This window comes from Artemia sp. Qi Xiang Cuo, chromosome 20 (genome assembly GCF_049724085.1).
Source record: "Artemia sp. Qi Xiang Cuo chromosome 20, ASM4972408v1, whole genome shotgun sequence".
Classification (NCBI taxonomy): domain Eukaryota; kingdom Metazoa; phylum Arthropoda; class Branchiopoda; order Anostraca; family Artemiidae; genus Artemia; species Artemia sp. Qi Xiang Cuo.
In genome coordinates, this window is record NC_142813.1 from 3,609,425 (window position 1) to 3,627,199 (window position 17,775).

The window sequence follows — 17,775 nt, forward strand, 5'->3', positions numbered from 1 at the left end:
TAAGTTCAAGTTACTGGTCTCTGCCACTTTCTTTAAAATAGCAAAGAAATTTTTGCCGGAAAGTGAGTTTTGCAGTATTTTCGAGAAAAAATAAAAAGTTGACTGAAGTGATTCCTTAAAAAAGATACTTGAGGTGATTCATAAGTTTTATTCACCTAGCCCAACTAATTTCTTTTAAATAGCCAATAAATTTTGTCCGAAGTGTTTTTTGCCGTAATATAGATAACAATAAGAGTAAACAAAAGTAGTTTTTAGTTATGAGTCATGAGTTATGACTCATGACACATGAAATGAGTCATGTCGAGAGTCATTGATGACTCAATCCTAAAAGAAGTTGCTGCCCGCCAATGCCAATAGCAGTTAATGCTATTAAATAGTTGTACATATGTTGCTGTAGATGTACGAAATCTGGTTAATGTCGACATTCGCTGGTGAATGTCCGAAATTCCTTTTTCTCTGCTTGGATTCAATTAGCTTTGCGAATCAGCGCTTTTCAGTCTTATGCAAGCTTTAGTGGTAAAAGCTAATATTATGTTAGGTTAAATTAGGTTATAAATATCAGAAATGGGTTAAAAACCTAACCGAACCTAACTTGTCACCATCAAACCTTGCATAAAACTTAAAAATTTTATGCAAGCTTTAGTGGTAAAAGCTAAATTTAGTTTAGGTTAAATTAGGTTATAAATCTCAGAAATGGGTTAAAAACCTAACCGAACCTAAGCTGTCACCATCAAACCTTGCATAAAACAATAAATTTCACTGACACCGCTGACTAAATCCAAGGGGGGGGGGGGGGTATTTCGGACATTCACCTGTGAATCTCGACTTTCATCAATTTCAGACATTCACGGCAACATATACATCTTTATTTTTCGTTTATTCGTTATTTGATTATTTTGTTTCGGTGTTTCATTTATTGTTTTTCGTTATTTGTTTTTTGTTTATTTTTGGCTAAGAAATTATCCTCGTTTTTTCATTCTTCGTTGTTTCGTGCATTAATACGAGGTTTTCAGCTAAAATGTGTTAGAAGTTTTTCGTGAGTTTTCGCTTGTGATTGCTGATAATCCCTATTTCCTTTCATACAGGGGTGTTAATTGGCTTTGTTTGTTACCTTTTGTTTTTCTTAACTCGGTGTTAAACTCAATTGTTATTTTCTTGTTGGTAGAGGGCTATGCTACGGCTTGCCCATGCCTTAAACAAGAATTGCCTTGAGGGGTCCCACACTTTGTAAAGTTATGTGCATCAGGTGGCTTGCGCCGCCCGAGGTGGAAGTGCATAACGCTTGATTCAGAGTGTATCATGCGTGGTTCGGAGAGGTTTAGGGAGAGGTTTAGATGTACACCAGCTGGCAGGGAGTTGACACCCCCTTAAATCGCCTCTCATATCCAAACTATAGTGTTTGTAAAGCTTTATGACTATCAGAATCAGAATTAGTGTGTTTGCAAGGGTGTATTAGGTAGTACCAATTTGTTTGTGTTTATTTTGACTGGGATGTTCACTGTCACTTGCTGTGTTCCGTGCTTGTGTAGGTACGAATTGTCAATGAATAATTTCCTGATTGTTTATTCTAAGTCAAAAATCATTTTGGTAAACTTGTAGTCTGTGACCATAACACGGACCATAGTCTGTGCAATCCGGAAACATGATAATAAAAGTAATACCATTAGATGACTTAGCTTATGCTCATTCAAAATACAATAGTTGCTTTTGTGACAATACATCCCCCCTGACAAGGCCGTACCCAGAATTTTTTTACTCAAGGATTTTTTTCGGGGGGGGGGGGGGGTACACAAAAAAAAACTCAAAAAACGCGTACAAAATTTCTGTATATCCATTTTTGTTGCGTTTCACCAGTCAAACAAAGATTTCGGGGGGGGGGGTCAAACCCCCTAACCCTCCCTCTGGGTGCGGCCTTGCCGCCTGATGATACTAGATATAGCCCTAGGATATATAAAAAAGTAAAAGAAAACATGGTACATCCGTATTAGCCAGTATCCCATTTGAGAAGTTTGCTGAATGTAAAATCTAAGAAAACCGGTTTCGTAGCTACAAAGACGAATGACGGGTGATAGAAGCTGCATTGGACTTGTATAATTTGGACTAGTACTTTTGTCTTATAGCCACCAAGATCTTGTGTCGCGAACAGGAGACAATAACCGTTTTCATGGTTTTTATACCAGACAATATTAGCTTCGGCTCGGTGGGAAACTACATCGTAGCTATATTTTAATTAAATGTTTAGTTGGTATTTTGGTTAGGCTAGGTTAGTTTAGGTTACTTATTTAATATAATGCAGTCTGGGCAGCCCCCCTTCCATAATTCTTTGTTGTAGTTTCCATAAATTTTTTTTATGCAATATAATATTTTCAACATATTTTGCTTTATTTCATTAGCATTAACCAAACTTGACTTCTTGACAGAACTTGAGTGTGGTGGCTATAAGACACGAGCACCTTTGGGCTATGTTTTGCACATTGGGGGGGGGGGGTAAGATTAGGTCACTTTATCCCCTAGTGTGCAGATAGGCTATATCCGAGCTTATATTGTTTTATAAACTAAGGTATTATATTTTCATCATATTTTGTTTTATTTCATTAACATTAATCAAACTTCAATTCTCGACAGAACTTGGTCGTGGTGGCTATAAGACACAAGCACCCTTGGGGTATATTTTCGCACATTATGGGGGGGGGTAAGATTAGGTTACTTTACCCCCTCCCCCTCCCCTAACATGCAGACGTAGGCCATAGCCGAGATTATATTGTTATATAAACTAGGGTATTATATTTTCATCATATTTTGTTTTATTCCATTAGCATTAACCAAACTTCACTTCTCGACAGAGCTTGAGTGTGGTGGTTATAAGACACATGCACCTCTGGGCTATATTTTTGCACATTAGGGGGGGGGTAATATTAGGTTACTTTACCCCCCCCCCCTCCCCCTCCCCTAATGTCAGATATAGGCTGTAGCCGAGACTATATTGTTATATGAACTAGGGTATTATATTTTCATCCTATTTTGTTTTATTTCACTAGCATTAACCAAACTTCACTTCTCGACAGAACTTGAGCGTCGTGGTTATAAGACACATGCACCTCTTGGCTATATTTTTGCACATTATGGGGAGGGGGGTAATATTAGGTTACTTTAACCCCCCCCCCCCCCTGATGTCAAATATAAGCTATAGCCGAGATTATATTGTTATGTAAACTAAGGTATTATATTTTCATCATATTTTGTTTTATTTCATTAGCATTAACTAAACTTCACTTCTCGACAGAACTTGAGTGTGGTGGCTATAAGACACAAGCACCTTTGGGCTTTATTTTTTCATATTAGGGGGGGGGGGTAAGATTAGGTTACTTTACCCCTCCCCCCCCCTCTCTCCTAATGTGGAGATACAGGCTATAGCCAAGATTTTATTGTTATATAAACTAAAGTATTATATTTTCATCATATTTTGGTACATTTCATTAGGATTAACCTAACATCACTTCTCGAGTGTGTACGGAAGTACCGAAAGCACTATGACAGTGAAATTGTCACTTTATAATGTGCAACACTTTTCTATTAATCAGATTCCTTCCGTTGTTGTCAACGTTTCTAAACCATTTAAAATATTCTGTAGATTTATAATATACTATTTATAATATTCTATAGATTTATAGATACTATTCAGTAGATAATATTCTATAGATTTCAAATAATGCGTTTGCAATCACAGATGGTGAATGCTTTTGATGGAGGAACAAACTGTAAACAAAAAAAAAGCATCGAGAGATACAAATCTACATGCAAAATGTGTTAGCTGCAATGGTACTTGTTAATTAGCTGGAACCCACGCGAGAAGTGAATTTTGGTTAATGCTAATGAAATAAAACAAAACATGTGAAAGTATAATAGTTTAGAAACAAATTTCGGCTATATGTTTGCACATTAGGGGGGGGGGGTAAAGCAAAGGTTTTTATAATGGGTGAGATAGGGAAAGATCATACTGGATAATTATATAAACTGTGGTGCAAATACATAGCCCAAATTTTATAGTCCAATGCACTGTATCACCAGTCACTCGTCTTAGTGGCTATGAAACCGGTTTTCTGAGATCTAACCTAAGCGTAATCCTTGAGTGTGTTCCGCTTAATTAACAAGTACCCTTCATTGACAGTAAAGTGACCATGATATTTGGAAAGAACATGGCATGAGAACAGCATTACTTTTATTTTATTAATATGTTCCCATTAGATGTGGTTATCCACTTCAAGTTTACCATCGTTCGTTTGAAGTGACTCTAGCATGAGAAAACAAGTAGTGAGCAACAGCGTTGCCAACTTTTGAAATAAATCGTACCAGTTTTCTGACCAGATTGTGCCCGAAATATTCTTTGCAACACAATTATAGTATTTTCATCAGTTTCCATCCCACAGAAAAAATCACTAGAATAAACTGATAGACAAGCAACCTCTCTTTCACTATTTGCTGTAAGCGCTTATTTTTGCTGAAATCCGTAAGATGTGACATGAGGAATTTGGAAAACTTGATCCGGCAAATACAGCCCAAACGTATTAAAATGTACCAACCATTTGGAATTGTATCCTAAAATGTTCAAACGTACCGCATTGTACCAGGACCTCAAAATTGTACCAAAATTTGTGCTATTGACCCCGTTGGCAACCCTGGTGATTAATGACTTATCAAGAAAAGGAATATGGAATCAGAATATTTCTGAGAATTTCGGTTTTAGAGGTATTGTCAGAGAAATTTCTAAGTTAGCTCAAATTATTGCACTTTTTCTTCGAATTGTCCCAAGTGGCATGTTAGAAACCTAAGAACTCTTCCGGCTGTTTCAAAATACCTGTTACCCATGAATTTTCCTTTTAATAGCTTTGTTGGGAAACATAAGTTTGTGTTGTTATCTTTGCGCTTGACAATTTGTCCATGATGCACGTATCGGTTGTCCTTTTTACATCTGATTTAAGTGTTTTCGGTCTCCATTTTAATTGTTCTTTTTTTTCTGGGGGAATCCTCAGCAAAAATATGTTGGTATACTTAGGCAACAGAAAAAAAAAAGAAGAGTAATGGACGTAGAAGGGCTATTTTCCGAGTGAAAATTAATTACCGCAAAAAATAGTATCAAATGCTGCATTACTTATTTATGAAAAAAGCTAATCTATTTGAATCGTAATTAATTCAAATCACAACACCTCATCACTTGCGTTATGTTCTGTGCTTCCACTACCTCCGAATTTTTGGGGATTTTCCCGAAATCTTGCAAAAATGAAGTGACGAAAACGCTTGGGCCTAGAAGCGTCAAAGCTTTAAACCCAGCCCTAGGAGGAGGGGAAATTGTTCCTCCTAGATTAATTTCCCCCTTAAATTAAAGAAATAATTTTTTTAGGGGGGGGTAGTTTTATTGAAAAATGAAATATTTTGATTTAATTCATCGAAAATCGAAAAATATTAAAAAAATCATTCCGGCTAGATTTTGAAAAATATATTTTACTCCCTCTACGCTTTCGTAATATGTCGCCTTTGCTTTTGTAGGAAATTTCAAGCAAGTAAAAAGAACAAAAAGCTTTTTATTCACAGTGTTTTTGAAAGTGAACGATCTGTTTTCCTGTGTTATATATCAATAATTATCTTACCAATATAAAAAAATAATCAAGTGTAATCAAGGTTACAAAGAGAATTCTAGATCTCTGTTAGGTACGTAAGCTATATAATTTGGATTGATTGTAAGGAAGTGCCACAAAATCAGGAAACAGATTGCAAGTTTTCGGGGAGGGGGTGGTTTGGCCTTCTGATCCTGTGTACTTACCTGGTCTCGTGAGCTTCTGTATATATTTTTTGAAGCCGGAAAATGTTATTTGTATTAAATAGATTGTTTCTATGTTTTCAACAGACCGTAACAGGATTTTGCTTGGAGGGAGGTATGTCGAAGGAAAATTTGTTATGGGGATGGTTAAGGTTTTTTACTTGCATTTTCAAGATCAATTTACGAGTTGAAAATATATTTTTCCTTTTTTAAGGATAAACAGTCTTTTTGTTACCTATATTTGGCGACTAATTTTCGATTTAAATATTTTTTTTCGGTGGGGGGGGGGGGGTTAAACCTGGTAAACTCCTGTTTGAAGCAAAACATTCTTCTGTTCAGTTAGATTTTCCTTCATTTATATAGGAAATATTAAATTGAATATTCTCGCTTCTAATGGTGTTTTCTTGTTTCGTTTGCTTGATCACTTTCACATCGTGAGTATTGTGACATTGTGAATGGATTAAACTTTTAACTTCGTTAGGAGATGAAATTACCATAAAATATTGCCCTCTAAAATGGGTATTTGACGGTGCACAAAAGAAGATGAAACAGGTATCATTAGCTACGTCGCATTTCCGGTTCATTATTACTTTTTATCTTTTGTCAACAATCTTTTGTTCACAAAAAACTAAGGTATTGGGACAAATTCAAAAAACAGGTCGGAAACTGCTTGATTTTTTTTCAAATGCACTGTTTCTTATCTTCAAAGTTGCTTCCTCTCGCGTTTTCACTTGAGTGGTTCTATTCACGGAATATATTATTTATTGGGGCTAAATTAGACATGCTCTCTGGGTTTTATTCCAAGGAGCGGAGCAATTGGAGGGGAACTGTCACCCTAACGTGTGTATAGTGTACTTTCGTTTAGTCTTCTCTCGCATTTCAATCTGTCAAGCACAAGGAAAAAAAACAATCATGGCAGTTGTTTACCTGTTTAAAACAAAGGTCGTGCAACAAAGGTGGATCTTACCACCTGTTTAAAACAAAGGTGGGAGCTTTTGGGCCTGGGCTCCTCCTCTCCCTCGAAATTTTCAGTTTGGTACTTGTCTGGTAAACGAGGCACGCACAAGAAGTGAAGCTGGGTTAATCCTAATGAAATATACCAGAATATGACGATAATATAATGCTATAGAAACAAAATTATAGATACTACAACAAAGAATTATGGAAAGCAGGCCCCGGAGAACGTATTATATTAAATACCTAACCTAGCCCCTAACCACCTCTATATATTAATGTAATCTCATCTATATATCATCTCTATACCAAAACAAGATGATAATATAATACGGTAGGCTACTGCTGCATCATATATAACACACGAAAGAAGTCAAGTTTGGTTAATCCTAATAAAATAAAATAGGATGGAAATATAATAGTTTAGAAACAAATTTGGGCTATTTATTTGCACATTAGGGGGGGGCAAAGCATAACATACATTAAATACGTAACCCCCCCCCCTAAACCCGAAAAAAACAGTTTAAATATTGTACACGCGATAAGAAATCACGCTTTGCAATCCATTATCTATTGTAAATACCCGTTTGACGGGTTTCCATTTGTATATCCTTGTACAGTCTATAGCGCTGTGTTATATATAATGCACCAAAATCTATAATACTTTAGAAACAAAATTATGGAAACTACGACAAAGAATTATGGAAAGCAGGCCCTACAGAAGGCATTATATTAAATACTTAACATAACCCCGAACCATCTCTATATATTGAATATTTAATAAAAATATACACATATCGTAGTTTTTCTCACTCAAAATAAGCAAATCATGACCGATCCCAAAGAGGCAAAACGGTTTCTGTCAGATCTTACACAGCATGATTCTTGAGTGTGTTCCGTTAAACAGACAAGTACCCTCAGTTTCACTAGTTTTCTTTTTTAATACCTTTTCCCTAAATTTTCTTTTCGTTTTGGCCCCTTTCCCCCCGAAATAAGCCCCTTCATAGGTGCCCAGCCAGGCCCTTTCCTGCGATTATATTTCTAGGCTGTATACTATAGCACCTGTTTTCTAGAACTTTTTTTTTTAATGCAGATCCTTTTGATAGTGGCAAGTATTCCTTTTCTATGGGTGCGATGAGGAGCGTTCGTCAGAACAGGAAAAAGGATACAGCGGGAAAGATTCATAAAAGAACCTGAAACAGAAAATTCTAAAAAATATAATATAAATTTATCCTTTAAAGAAATGTTTCACTGTGCCCTTTTAGATCTGACCCCAAAGATCCTCGCCCTCTTGCTCAGCCAGGTGATCTGGAGTGACCTAGATGCATTGGAACAATCACAAAATTTAGTAAGACTGGAGCTTTAAATTAAGTTTGTTAAGGAGGAAGCAAGTGCAAGAGAACTGTACCGAGGTTGCTAGCCATTAGTGAAAGGTATACCCCGAACGATGGGTATTTTTGGTTTCCTGGTCGGCCTCCAAAATATCGTAATTTTTGTTTTCATGGTTTGGTATAATTCCGTCTTTCCTCCTGTTTTGACAAGATGGGCACCCCCGAGAGAAATTCCCGTGTGCGTGAATGAGCTGTGAGGAGTGTTTTAGGAGCTATCCTAGGTAGATCTTTCCTCACGATTGGTTTAAGCGCGTCACCTGCTCTTTGGCAAAATTTGAGCCGAACTGGTCGAGTGGTTGGCGCGCTAGACTTGCAAACCTGACTACAAGGACAGGGGTTTGACTCCTGGTGTCGCTGATTATTTGGTTTGGATCGGGGGTCAGTGGCGTGACTGTAAGCTCCACCAGAGTCGACCCAGTTCTAAATAGGTACCTGGAGAAGTAAGGGTTTACGAAAGCCCAGGATGGCTGGCTCCCAACCCCCATTGTACTTCCTGCCTGAAGGGCTAGAGATAAATGCTGCCGGTTCGAACTAGATGGTCTAGTGCCGTATCCTTTACCTTTTATTTTTTTCCATTCACCTTTGGTAATTTTAGACTTAGGATATCTAGTCATGTTTTGTTATTTGTTAGATATGTTATATGTTTTGGTTTGAATAATAGAAAGATTTTTTTTAACTCTCATATCTTAAGGTGTTTTCAGTTTTGACTAACTTGAGTGTTTTTTTTTGTCTAAATTGGTGTTTCAAGTTTTGACTTTAACTTGAGTGCCATCAATACCTTTTGTTTAAACTAGCCTTTGTTAGGGGAAATATCGGTTTCCGCTTTGATTTAGGACAAATAGCTAGGGTGTTCAGCTTCGGGAAAGCGTCATAACATCCAACCGTCAGGAAATCCACAAAATCCGTCATGACATCTACGAAAAATCCGTCAGATCCACCAACCGTCACAAAATCCAAAATTTTTAAACTTTAGTTTTTTGGGGTTTAGGGGGGAAAAGATACCTCGGTTAGGTTAGGTTACATATTTAATATATATGCTATGCTTTACCCCCCCCCCCCGGATGTGCAATTATATTGCCGAAATTTGTTTTTAAACTATTTTATACTTATTACTATTATATAAACCCTATAATTTTTTTGTCGATGTCCTGACGGTTGGATGTTATGTTATTTGTTGCTTGTGACGGTGTTGACGAAATGGTAGCACCCCTTCAGCTTCCAAGCGCTGCCAAACTTAGTCAAATGTAAAATTGACAAAGGCAGCATACTTCTCTGCTAGCTCTGCAACTAAAACTTCATCATGAGCTTTGCGGATCTGTACTTCTCATCCGGGAATTTGTTCTCTTCAGTTATATCCAGTTTGGCTATGGTTATGGTTTGAGTAGCACCAGTATCTTGTGCCTAAATTATCCTTTGCTATGGGAAACAGCGAGTTCGGCTTTCGTCGCTTTCCATCTAAGACAAATAGAAATATATATATATATATATATATATATATATATATATATATATATATATATATATATATATATATATTTCCCATGCATTCTACGAATGTCTCTCTTGTTTCAACCCGTGTATCCATAAATTGAACCAACTGCGACGAAGCAAGAACCGGAAATACAAAAGTGACGGGTGGGTTTTACAGTATTTTCTTTAAATTAATTATTGCAGGTGTATTTTCTTTCTGGTTTATTTATTATTCCAACATATCTTAAAAATTGGGGCTTATTTAAGGTTTTTTTCTATGTGTCAAACTGCTTTATTCCTAATTGCCTTTCCATTCAATTTTAACGGAGAAAAAGAAGAGAAGTTCACAGTAGTATCTGCCTTTTTTGGAAAATTTTTATTCTTAACTAAAGTTATAGCAAGAAAAGCATGTTCAGTTTCAAATACTATGTTATGTGTTTCAAAATACTATGTTAGATATGTTGTGCTATTATATGTTTTGCTATTATTATGTAGATATAAAATAGCTAGGATGTTCAGTTTCAAATACTAGTTTATGTATTTCAAAATACTATGTTAGTGTATTGTATGTTTTGTTATTATTATGTCGATAATTGTTCCACTCGGAGTAGTTGTTCGTTTCATTCAGAAAGGGGGGTGGTGGTGACATTTTTAGAGTAAGGTTAATGTAAAGTTTTTTTATGATTATACAAGACGACTTATAGATATGAATATCTCTAAAAGGAACATACCTAAAATTTGCTATGAAACAGCTTGCTTTATCAAATTAAGAACTATTGATGATTCTAGCCTCAAGGAGAAAGCCAGGCCTTTTTACCGCTGTAGTAGCAGTAAGGAGTCTTGTAGATTTTTTTTCTACCATTCGGTGATGAGATGCAATTATATGGATGACACATAATGTATTGATAATTGATGGGATTTTTGAACCATATGTTCGAAAAAATTGACTCTAAATGCCTCAACTTGCCTGATCATCCCATGATAAGGCACAGTACCGTATACTATAATATATGGATGCTGCAGATCGATATTGATATTAGTGCCTTAAAGATAGTGCAGGGGCTATCGAAGTGTCGCAAACTTTCAGGAACTACATACACCAAGTGGCGTTTCCCAAGCGTGTCGAAACTGTACTAAGCGTGCTAACTGTGCACCGCGTGGCAGAATTGTGCCAGATGGGGTGAAACTGTGGCACGTGTGGTGGCCCTAAACATACACCAGGCGATGGAAAGGGCGTGACCCAGGCACCTACGCAGGAATTTGTTTCGGGGGGCGCGAATACTTTAAATCCCTTATCCTGTGAGAAGTATCAGAAAATTATGGGAAAAGAAAAAATCGTGAAATTTGGAGGGGAGGGGTTGGGCCCGGAGCCCCCCCCTCTCCCCTGCGTACGTGTCAGGGGTGACCCTGGGCATCTATAACCGAAGTGGAAAGTGATGATATATGAAAAGTAAATATTTGGCTGCCCCTTTTACGTGTCATTATATGGAATCAACTTAAAAAAAAGTTTTTCTTACGGAAGTTAAAAATTTGGCTGTAGAGATTACACAAGATATATCTACAAAACTAACTTAAATAAGCTGATTTATCATATTGTCCAATATCTTTAGAATTCTAAAAACTAGCCATTTATTGAAAACTGAGCTTGCTCGAGTTTTGTTAGAGAATTTGGTACTGTTCTATTATCTGTAAAACACGTGAAAAATGAAGTTTAGATAGTGCTAATGAAATAAAACAAAAGACGAAAAAAATGTAATAGTTTAGAAACAAATTTTGGCTATATATTTGCACATTAGGGGTGGAGGGGGGGGGTGGGTAAAGCATAGCATATATTAAATACGTAACCTAACCTAGGTACCTTTTTCTCCCCCTAAACCCCAAAAAACTAAAGTTTAAGTATAGTTCCCGGAGTGAGAAACCCCTTGTTATACAGCGTCAGATAGGCAATTACCGGCTAATGGCTATCTGAGCTTTGCTTTTCTCGACGCGTGTTTTACAGATAATATAACAGTACCAAGAATGGAAATTATATGATAAAATTTATCGATGTAATGGCTGGTGAAAGACTGCAGAGATGCGTATTAATAAGTCTTTGTTGTCTGCAGGCTACTCATTTAATTTTTCACCCCTAGAGAACATCTTGCTTTTTGATCGTTTTATGTTTTCATTGAAGGCCTAGTTTTTTGAATTTTACCGATACTAGAAAATATCACCATCATATTTACTTATATCAGTTGTATATATATCTTTAAACATATAGGTAGGTGATATCTATTAAATATATCTTTACTTTCACAAGAAAAACTTTGTTTAAGGATTTTTGGTCATGGAACCCTGATTATGCATTCCAGCCTTCCCGCCCTAAACAGAAGGTGTTATATGGCACCTAACGATGGTGCTATTAAAACAAACCAATGGCGTCAATTTGCGGATAGGTGAGGGCCTGTGCCCCTAGATATCAATAGCCCCCTGGATTTTGAAAAATACCGTATTTGGGATATTCTTGTTGAAAAATACTTTATTTAGGGTATTTTTGTTGAAAAATGCCTCTTTTTTGGTATTTCTGAAAAAATCGAAAAACACGACAAGTCTGTCCCTCCCCTAGATACTAAAACTAAGTTCTTTTTGCCTACCCCCTTTATTTTCCTGAATTGACGCCACTGAGACAAACTTATAAGAGACGCGTAGAGAGAGGCGATAGATTTTAATGATCCATTATACATCTCTGCATTCTTGCGGTAAGCTACTAGGCCTGACAGAAAAAAAAGTGGTAGGCTAAGTAATGGGATGCATGCTAGCCGTGCAAAAAAGGGATTTTCTCCCTTTCTCACGCTTGGGAGCTCAAAACATCTAGTATAGGGTTTTAGAATATGAGAAACCAATTGGCTATCTAAGAATTTGAATTCCCTGGCATTTTGACCTTCTCTGGGCCACAATTTATGTTTTGTTGCAAAAAATTGCAGAAAATGCCACTTCGCTAGAGTTTGTCAATATAGGAGATCAAAGATGGGGGACCTCTGGGCCCGGCCCCCCGAAATCTCACGATTTTTTTATTTTCCCATAATTCCCTGATACTTCTCACAGAATAAGGAATTTGAAGGATTTAGGCCCTCGAAACAAATTTCTGCGCACGTGCCTGGTTAAAGGCTTTATACCCTGAAAAATGGAATGGTTGTCTTTGAATTTCCATTTTATGCCATGTTGACCTCCTTGGGCAAAAATTGATGTTTGGTGGCACAAAGTGGCAGAAAACGCCACGTTGCTAAGGCATTAGTTATTATTATTTTCCTTTCAAATGAGCCCTCTCCCATTATTAAATGACCACTGACGATCACGGGGAAAAAAGAAAAGCAAAGAGAAAAAAGGAGGCATTAGTGCTTCCGATGCAGAAAAGTGATTTTTCTTGTTGTTCTAGGTGGAGGGGGGGGGGGGTGTAATTCTCCGGTCTTAAGTTTTTGACCATGATGATTCCAAAAGTGCACTTTTCATGTCTATTCGACGCCATATTTGGGAGCTTTCAGGCTCTTCCGAAATTCGCATAAGTTTATTTCAATAATAAACTTTTACTGTTCTCAATCAGGTACAAGTTGCAATTTTTCTCACTAAACAGTTTTTTTTTGGTACACCTTTAGTATACCTACTCTTTTATATACTGCTAGTTTGGTTAATGCTAATGAAATAAAATAAAATAGGATGAATATATAATAGTTTAGAAACAAATTTGGGCTATATATTTGCACATTAGGGGGGGGGGGGTCGGTCAAAGCATAGCATATATTAAATACTAAATCTAACCTCGGTACCTCCCCCCCCCCACCCAAAACAACACTTTAAACATCTTATACGCAATTAAAACCACGCTATACAAAGGCCCATAGATAAGTTTTTGTGAGTGACCTAGGTATATCTACGACATTCAACTTTCAGTTCCATAATCGGTCTTCTTGAAAGAGTTCTTAGAAATTAAAATATTTGTTTAATTAATAAATTGTATAAGTATAATGAATGTGCGATTTTGTCTAACCGTTGGTAGAATTTTGAGATTACTGTGATACTCATACATTAGTGTATCAAGATAGCATACCAGTATCATTTTGCGGTTAGGTTTTTGGCCGCCAAGTCTAGGATAATGTTCTACCGCAGTTCCTGTACTTATTTCTTGCGCAAACAAAGATTTTTTTTGCATACTTTACTATTTAAAACCGATAAACATGAATACTGAATTTGATTCTCTGCAATTATTAAATTAAAAATAGAATTTTTTTTTTGCAATTTTACACTCTAGCAGTGGCTATGTTTGTTTAATTGATTTGTTGTGTACATGTCAATTAAACGAAACACCCAAGAATTACGCTACGTAAGATCTGTTGAAAAACCGGTTTGCCTAATGGTTACGGGTGACAGAATGCATTGTGCTTATATAAATTTGGGCTATATATTTGGACATTAGGGGGGGGTAAAGTATTTGGACAGCGTGAAGTTAGGAAAATAATTCTTGCTGCATATTTTTGGCAGTATCGGCAAGCATGGGTCACGCTAAGTAACTGATTCTTTTTTAATATGTAATTTGGATTTTGTTTTGTGTCTGCATACTATCAACATTATTATCATATAATTATTTTATTTTGTTATAAACTAAAATAATTTATTTTAGAATATGAAAAATTTGGCGCGGAGAAAGTCAACAACTGCTGCGCTACAGAGAGCCTTGTCCTCGAAATCAGGTAAATTATCTACCCCTACTTCTGTGAAGCAAAACAACATCACCGAAATATCACCTGGTCTATCAGCCATGGCACGATCTCCTGCACAACGAAGGCAGTTCATAATGGAAGCACCAGTGCAGTTCACAACAGTAAGGCATTTTGATTCTCAAGGTGGCCTAAAATACTACTTGGCTTTAGCCAGTTAGAATTAAACCTGGCCAGTGGCATATTCAGTCTTTTTTGTGTATGGGGGGGGGGCGGTAATGTTGACTTACGTTTTGTTGTTTTCATGTACAAATTCGTTGAGAAAAATTGCACTGTGAGCCATAGTCACAAGAGTTATCACACAATATTTGTTTGCCCATTCTTGTGACAATTTAAACAAGATGAAATGTCTATAAATAAGAATAGAAAATATAGGCTTTTGTAATACATAATTTTGTGACTATTCTGTGACAATTTACGTGTGAAAACTACAAAAAGTAAGCGAAGGTAAGCACAAACTTTGCTTTTGCTCATCCAAAGGTAAGTTCTTAACTTGAAAAAGAAATGACTTATATGGACCCGTGGTGTCAATTCACGAAAACGCTGGGGAGAATGTATTTCTTAAAGTCTATGGGGGGGGGGCAAGATTTTTTCAATAACCTTAAACGAAAATAAGAAAAAAGAGGTTATTTTTGAAAGTAAGAAAACCAAGAAAAGGTATAGGTACTTATGTATTATAGCAACCCCAGTCAAGTTCTTGATTTGAGTAGAACCGGTTTGTCTGTCTGCAATCGGTTATAATTAGCTTAGTCTTAGTGAGAAAAACTATGGTTTAGATATATATGATTTAGATTAATATATATAGAGGTGGTTAAGTTAAGTTTGGTTAGGTATTTAATATAATGCGTTCTGGGTGGGCTGTTCTCCATAATTATTTGTTGTAGTTTCTTTGATTTTGCTAATAAAGCATTATATTTTCATCATATTTTAGTATATTTATTAGGATTAACCTAACTTCACTTCTTGAGTGGGGTCGCTATAATACGTAAGTACCAAGGTAGGCTATATTTCAAGATCTAAGGAAAGGGAGGGTGTAAAGAGGGAGGTTTTAAACAGATTGGGCGGGAGGAAGAGCGTGCGTAGCTGCCTTGATCTCAGGTGGCTTGGTGCTGCGGTGAATTGTTAGTAGTAGTAGTACAAATGCCAAAGGGAAAATCTTAAAAAATATGGTTTTGTGGTAGGAATTCATCTAAGATGGGTCCCGGGTGACAAAAAAAAATATTTAATTTTGTCGTCCTTGGTATTTCAGATTGATAACCTAAATTTATTTTATTTCATCATGCTTTTCTTTAATGCCTTTCGCCTTGATTTTGATGTCTGGTGAAGCCTCCATAATCATGTTATTCTGTTCATTCTTGTACAAAAAATAACATGCTGTAAGTCTGTATCCTGACACACAGGAGGTATATTTCCATCAAAACCTCTTTTTTTTGCTTATGAGTAAACATGAAGGCCTTTGGTTTCTGATGAAATGAAATACCCATAATCATCAAACTCTTGATCTTAAATAGAAAATTACCTACTGTAAGCCTGTACCCAGACGCACAGGAGTACATCGCTGTCAAAAATCTTTTTCCTTTATATCTTTAGAGTAGATATGGAAGGCATGTCTTTATTAGCATGCTACTCATCACTTCTTTCGAAAGGTGTTATACAAAATGAAGTAATCTCACTGACGTGTGCTAGATTTTGCTTACCGTTATGTTTGCCTCTGTCAATCCCACAGCGAAAATTTCTCTGACAGGAGTTGACTGGTAAGTCAACCTCAATAAAGAATGTAGTTAATCACTGTCGTTGAAATGCAAAGTACATCAATATAATTTTGGAGATGCTCCGTGATTGTTATTTTCAGCAAAAATTTGTAAAACAGGAGGTGGTTGGTAAGTCAACCTCACTAGAGATCTAGATAATCAATGCCATTAAAATGTGAATTCCCTTCTTACTACTGCTTAATTCTCCTCCCAACTTGGCGCCAACTTCGATAGAGCAAACTCCATCCTCCTTCAGGACACCAGGTCTTGAGCAGACGTGGGTGCATCTTCAGGTCTTATTCCTGCCTTGCTTAGGAACTAATGTAGACTATGCGTCTTGTTCTTGGACGAACACGTGTCATTCCCAGCCGTCAGCCATGGAGCTGAAATCGTAGGTGATGTGACAGGGGGTTTCTTCTGGCATTCAAAAGAGATGGCCGTACCATCTCAACTTACGTTATGTAATTTGCAGGGAGAAAAGAATTTACATCGTACGGGACATCGTACATTGATGATAAAATCATATTAACGGAGTCTCTCTATTTTCGGCTTAGAATGTAAGGTGGAAACTTATAAAGGTCATTTCGGAGTTACTGTCTTGTTGTTATCTTCAGCAAAAATTAATGAAGCAGGAGTTGGTAAGCCAACTTCTGTGAAAACCTTGATAATCACTGGCACTAAAATGTAAGGCAATGGCAAATAAGTATCATTTTAGAGCCACTGTCTTGTTTTTTTCTCCAATGGAAGCTATCCGTTCTTTTTTTGTCTGTTGAAAGACGGACTTTGGTAATTTTATCAGCGAATTTTGAATTGCAACCAAATATAATACACTTTTCTGGTATGTTCCAATTTTTTTTAGAAAATTTTCTTTTTTTAGAAAAACTTTGAGAAAGTTTCTGCGAAAATACGCGTTCCAGGGTAATATACACTGGATCGCTGATGGCAGATTAAATGGGAGGAGCTGTTTGTACGCACCGAGGATGTAGTAGCCAAAAATCACTGAACTCTGATCTTACTGTTATATTATTTATATACAGTGCTTTTAGCATACTGTTCAGGCATATTTAGCATTTGTAAAGCTCCTGTCAGACGACTGTAGATAAATTTATGTACTGTGTGCCAGATACTGAATACTGAACGTTCGTTCGCCTAGGTTCTTTGTCAGAAGTATGTGTAGAAATTTTTCTGACCTTAGAAACTCAAGGAGGTTGGAGGGGGGTAAGTACAGCAGAAAGTGGATTTATATATATATATATATATATATATATATATATATATATATATATATATATATATATATATATATATATAAGCGACCGAAAAGTCCCGCTCATTTAAGTTTTACTAATATATTTCTGAATGAAGATCACAGATGAAAGTGAGGAATTTCCTAGGCCAGTGAGGAAACAAAGAATGCATGAAAAATTTTGACAAGGACGACCACCAAGTCGCTTTCAATGCTGGTACGTTCTTCTGCCCTTTGGCGAGCTTGGTGGTGATTATTGCCGAAATATTTGTTTTTTAATATTTTTTTAATGGATGAAAATTATACCATTCTCATCTCTGATTTTATCTTCTGTGTAGGCCTAACCCCGGGATGGATGGAAAATTTTCAGGGGAGGGGGAAGGGAAATCAGAATAAA

General features: G+C 36.5%; 1 protein-coding gene across 1 annotated transcript in view; it reads left to right on the forward strand.

The window, feature by feature from the left end:
* Nucleotides 1-17,775, forward strand: part of LOC148939778 (uncharacterized) — a 402,528-nt gene that overhangs the window by 289,819 nt on the left and 94,934 nt on the right. Inside the window, exon 9 of the mRNA XM_089106449.1 lies at nt 14,285-14,485. Coding sequence (XP_088962575.1) covers nt 14,285-14,485 — 201 coding nt within the window. The remainder of the gene's footprint in view (nt 1-14,284; nt 14,486-17,775) is intronic.